The sequence below is a fragment of the Tachyglossus aculeatus genome, chromosome 5, assembly GCF_015852505.1.
Source record: "Tachyglossus aculeatus isolate mTacAcu1 chromosome 5, mTacAcu1.pri, whole genome shotgun sequence".
Lineage (NCBI taxonomy): Eukaryota > Metazoa > Chordata > Mammalia > Monotremata > Tachyglossidae > Tachyglossus > Tachyglossus aculeatus.
In genome coordinates, this window is record NC_052070.1 from 101,081,548 (window position 1) to 101,087,291 (window position 5,744).

The window sequence follows — 5,744 nt, forward strand, 5'->3', positions numbered from 1 at the left end:
ATCCCTGCAGCAGGCAACACCACCCTACCAGGCTCAAATCCAGCCCGAAGCAAGTGCAGCCTGGAGTCAGAATTGCCCTCAGGGTGGTATGCTTGGTACCAGAGGCTGGAGGGCAAGGAGGTGGGGGGTGGGGGCAGGAAGAAAGGGGGCCACCCTGGAGGCAAAGGGGCTGTAGCAGGAAGAAAGGGGGCCACCCTGGAGGCAAAGGGGCTGTTTTAGGGGCAGATAGGGTCAGTCCAGCTATGGACATGGCTGCACAGCTCAGTAAGAAGAAGCCTCAGGCCCCACAGAACAGAGCTCACAGCGAGTCTGTTCTCTTGCGGGCAAACACAGCCGACATGCTCTTGACAATTCCCCGGATGCCCGCACCCCTCCTGGGAGCCAGCCTGGCTCGGCAGAGGCGTTGGGCCAGCCCCTGGAACACCGCATGGGCCCCGTCTGAGGCCTCTGCCGCTGATACCTCATGGAAGCCACAGTCCAGGGTGAGCGCCAGCAGGCGGCCCTCCTCCCTGGACACCGTCCGGTGATGACCGAGGTCCCGTTTGTTGCCCACGAGGACGATGGGCACCTTCTTGGGGCCCAGGGCCTCCTTGGCATCCTTGATGAGCTGCACCTTGGCAGGCAGGAGGAGGAAGCTGGCCCGGTCACAGATGCTGTAGACCAAGATAAAACCATCCGCCCATTGGACCTGCTTCTCTTCGGAGGGGCTCCTGTGCTCCTGGACCTGGGGAAGGAATAGGGGTGCAGAGAGGCAATTACAGGGTCACAGACCATCTGGTCTCTGGGTCTGGCTCCCAGGACACTCAGAGGAAGCGTGAGATGGTTGCCTCCTGGTCACCCACCCTCGTGGTTAGGGATGACCTGACACTCACCAATTTTCCTCTCAGGAGCTCCGTATGGACTGCTGGACCCCGAAGAGGGTCAGTCAGAGGGTAAGTCCACCTGCCACCTACGGGCATGGAACAAGGGCAGTGGGGCAGGGCCACTTCCCTTACCCATCCACCTCTCAGCTACTGTAGCTCAGGGCCAGTAAGGACTCATGGGTCTGCCAACTCTGTTGTATTGTACTCTCCCAGGTGCTTAATACAGTGCTCTGCATATAGTGAACATTCAATAAATACCATCGATTGATTGATTGATTGATTCCAATTTGGGACGGACCTGATCGGCATTACGGGAAGCAGCATGGCATAGTGGATAGAACATGTACATGGGAGTCAGAAGGTCATGGGTTCTAATCCCAGCTCCACCACCTGTCTGCTGTGTGGCCTCGGGCAAGTCACTTCACTTCTCTGGGCCTCCATTACCTCATCTGTAAGCTAGCTCTCTTCCTCCCTTCAAGGCCCTACTGAGAGCTCACCTCCTCCAGGAGGCCTTCCCAGACTGAGCCCCCTCCTTCCTCTCCCCCTCCTCCCCCTCTCCATCCCCCATGCCTTACCTCCTTCCCTTCCCCACAGCACCTGTATATATGTATATATGTTTGTATGTATTTATTACTCTTTATTTATTTTACTTGTACATTTTTATTCTACTTATTTTATTTTGTTAATATGTTTTGTTTTGTTCTCTGTCTTCCCCTTCTAGACTGTGAGCCCACTGTTGGGTAGGGACCGTCTCTATATGTTGCCGACTTGTACTTCCCAAGCGCTTAGTACAGTGCTGTGCACACAGTAAGCACTCAATAAATATGATTGAATGAATGAATCTGTAAAATGGGGATGAGGACTGTGAGCACTATGCGGAACAGGGACTATGTCTAACCCGATTTGCTTGTATCCACCCCAGCGCTTAGTACTGTGCCTGGCACATAGTAAGCACTTAACAAATACTAAAAAAAAAAAGACCCGAGTCCCTCAGCACCAGGACAAAAGGTGAAACTTGAAGCAGGCAAGTTCATACCAAAAACAAGATAACTCTTCTGCCAGGGGGTGGCAAGCATTTTCATTTAGTTCTCCAGGAAGCCATAAATCAGATATCATTATGTTCAAGAGAAGGAAGCATTGTGTGGCGTAAGTGGAAAGAGCACAGGCCTGGGAGTCAGAGGACCTGGGTTTTAATCCTGGCTTCGCTACACACCTGTTGTGTGACCTTGGGGTACTGACTTCATTTTTCTGTGTTTCAGTTACCTCCTCTACAAAACGGGAATTCAAAAACCTGTCCTTCCTCCAACTTAGATTGTGAGCCCCATGTGGGACCTGATTATCTTGCATTTACCCTAGCACTTAGTAAAGTGTTAAGCACATAGTAAGTACTTAACAAATGCAATTACTATTATTGATAAGAAAAAGAAGAATTATTGAGAAGCAGCGTGGCCTAGTGGAAAGAGTACAGACCTGGGAGTCAGAGGACCTGGGTTCTAATCCCAGCTCTCCCAGTTGTCTGCTGCGTAACCTTGGGCAGGTCACTTAAACTTCTCTGGACCTCCATTACTGCATCTGTAAAATGGGGATTCAGTACCTGTTCTCCCTCCTACTTATCCATCATTCAATCAATTTATTGAACGCTTACTGTGTGCTAAGTACTGTACTAAGCACTTAGGAGAGTACAATATGACAGAGTTGCTGGACACATTCCTAAAGTGCGAGCCCCGTGTGGGACAGTAACTGTGTCCATCCTGATTAACTTTGAAAAGGGACTGTCACTCTGTATTGCTGTATCGTACTTTCCCAAGCACTTACTGAAGTGCTCTGTACACAGTAAGTGCTCAATAAATATGATTGAATGAATGAATATCTACCCCAGCACTTAGAACAGTGTTTTACAAATAGTAAGTGCTTAATAAATATCTTCATAACTATAAAAAAAGAATAAATAATTATGCTTACTATCCACCTTGGGGAAGCTAAGGGACTTGGATGGAGTATGATCCACCTGGTGAACACCTGCTCAGAGGAATCACCTACTCTTAGCCTGAGACTGTCCTGTCTGATCAATCAATCAATCATTGGGATTTACTGAGCACTTATTGTGTGTAGAGCACTGTACTGAACACTTGGGAAAGTACAATCCAACAGTGTTAGGAGATATATTCCCTGTCTACAGTAAGCTGCTGTCAAATGGTCTGGACCCCAGGCACTGGAGGCAGGAGGCCCTCTGTCCTCAGGGGCTCCTCCCAACCTTCTCTTCCAGATCTCACCAGGGCAGCCCCCCTCACCTGATTGCCTGGAACATCCCAGATGTGGAAGAGGACCTCTCTGCCCTCCATGGCCACGCTGTGGCTATAGACTGATTCTGGGCCAGGGGACAGAGGGAAGAAAAACAATTTTATTAATGAGCCCCCATCCTTTCTCCCCACCCCACCCCACCCCTCCACCATATCCTCATCTCTTCCCTTATGCCCCCAACTCTATACACTCCTTAGCTCCCTGGGGGTGGGAGTACAAAGATCCTCCATGCACACAAAGAGCAAGGCCAGGATGGTCCCAGGGAACCCCGGGCAAAGACCAGGCCAAAGTAGGCTCGGTTATCCCATCTATACAATGAGAACTGGGGGGATTTGACTGCGATTAGGATGAGGAAGTGTGGGAAAAGATGTGACGTGACTTGGCCCAAACAGAAAGATCAGACTATGGAGGGGCAGGTCAAGCAAAGAGTAGGGGCAGGGAGGGGCCTAGTACCTGGTGGGCCAGGCCTGGCTCAGAAGGTGAGGGGAGGGAATGCAAGAGTGAGGGCAGAGCAAGTGGGGAGGGGCAGGAAGCGGAGCTATAAACGAGACTCAGCGGTGGCCTCCTGAAAAGAGCACTGGCCTGAGAATTAGAAGACCTGAGGTCTAATTCCGGCTCTGCCACTTGCCTGCTTTGTGACCTTGGGCGAATCACTTCTCTGGGCTTGGTTTCCTCAACTATACCTGGAGATTCCTCCCCGCCAGACTGTCAGGGTGACTATGTCTGACATGATTATCTTGTAACTACTCCAGTGCTTAACTGATAATAATAATAATGGTATTTATTAAGTGCTTACTATGTGTCAAGCACTGTACTAAGCACTGGGGTGGATGAAAGCCAATCTGGTTGCAGAAACTCCTCACCCTCGGCTTCAAGGCTCTCCATCACCTTGCCCACTCCTACCTCACCTCCCTTCTCTCCTTCCACAGCCCAGCCCGCACCCTCCGCTCCTCTGCTGCTAATCTCCTCACCATGCCTCGTTCTCACCAGTCCCGCCTTCGGCCCCCGGCCCACGTCCTCCCGCTGGCCTGGAATGCCCTCCCTCCCCACATCTGCCAAGCTAGCTCTCTTCATCCCTTCAAGGCCCTACTGAGAGCTCACCTCCTCCAGGAGGCCTTCCCAGACTGAGCTCCCTCCTTCCTCTCCCCCTCCTCTCCCTCTCCATCCCCCCCGCCTTACCTCTATCCCTTCCCCACAGCACCTGTATATATGTACATATGTTTGTATGTATTTATTACTCTATTTATTTATTTATTTTACTTGTACATTTTTATTCTACTTATTTTATTTTGTTAATATGTTTTGTTTTGTTCTCTGTCTCCCCCTTCTAGACTGTGAGCCCACTGTTGGGTAGGGACCGTCTCTATATGTTGCCAACTTGTACTTCCCAAGTGCTTAGTACAGTGCTCTGCACACAGTAAGTGCTCAATAAATATGATTGATTGATTGATTCAGTCCCTGTCCCACAAGGGGCTCATGGTCTCAATCCCCATTTTACAGATGAGGGAACTGAGGTACAGAGAAGTGAAGTGACTTGCTCAAGGTCACACAGCAGACATGGTAGAGCCGGGATTAGAATCCATGACCTTCTGACTCCCAGGCCAATGCTCTATCCACAGTGCCATGCTGCAACTAATCATTATTAGACTGTGAGTCCTTTGCAGACAGGGATTGTCTTTGTTGCTGAATTGTACTTTCCAACCGCTTGGTACAGTGCTCTGCATACAGTAAGCACTCAATAAATACAATTGAATGAATGAATGAGAGGGAGAGAGGGAGGGGCTGGTGGGCCCGATGTGGGGTGGGGCAGGGATGGAAGAGAAGGAAGTAAACTGGGCTGGACGTTGGACTCATTAGTGGCTGACCCTGAGGGATGCGGGAGAGGGTATCGTTGGGTAGGATTAGGGCCGGATGCTACAGAAAGAGCCAATTACCACCTCTCACCATTTCCCCACCCCACGCCAATTAAGCCGCCACCTCCACCACTGAGAGAGCCAGCCAGGCAGCTGTCTGGCCTCTGCATATACCTGCCAGCAGCCAGGCTGGACCGGTACTTACCCAGATCCCCGTACTCCCCGATGAAGCGGCCGGTCAGGAAGCGCACGGTCAGGGCTGTAAGGAAGAGGGAGGATGCCTGGGGTGGGGGACTTGCTAGTCAAGGGGCAGTTGGCCTCCCAGTAGGCGAACCCGGTGGCCTCCCCTAGGCCTCCGGGGGCTGCAGATCTGTGTCTTCCCAAAGGGGTAGGCCACTGGGGGTGGGGAGGAGGGGGCAAGGGCAGGACTGGGCACACTGGGGATGGAGGGAGGGTGTGCCAACTGAGGGAATCACACCGGATGCCAAGGGCCCAGAAGGGCCTCCAGAAAATTAGAGTGGCCATCTCTGCACTTCTCTTGTGGCCAGAGGAGCATGGTCAAGCATGGGGCAGGGTCTGACTCACCTGACTTCCCGACACCTGCTGCTCCCATCACCAACACCTTGGCTTCCATGGTAAGATCGCTGGAGCTGGACGCCTCACCTTGGAGCAGCCTGGACTCTGAGGCAAAGCTGGCACTCCTGCGCAGGGGGCACCTGAGCACCAT

At 51.8% G+C, this 5,744-nt stretch overlaps 1 protein-coding gene across 1 annotated transcript; it reads right to left on the reverse strand.

The window, feature by feature from the left end:
* LOC119928697 (ras-related and estrogen-regulated growth inhibitor-like protein) lies at positions 1–5,744 on the reverse strand. Its single transcript, XM_038747188.1, has 4 exons — positions 5,603–5,744; positions 5,223–5,276; positions 3,155–3,231; positions 1–724 (listed from the first exon to the last, which is right to left on the reverse strand). The coding sequence occupies exons 1-4, from the start codon at positions 5,742–5,744 to the stop codon at positions 299–301; spliced, it is 699 nt and encodes a 232-aa protein (XP_038603116.1). The 3' UTR covers positions 1–298.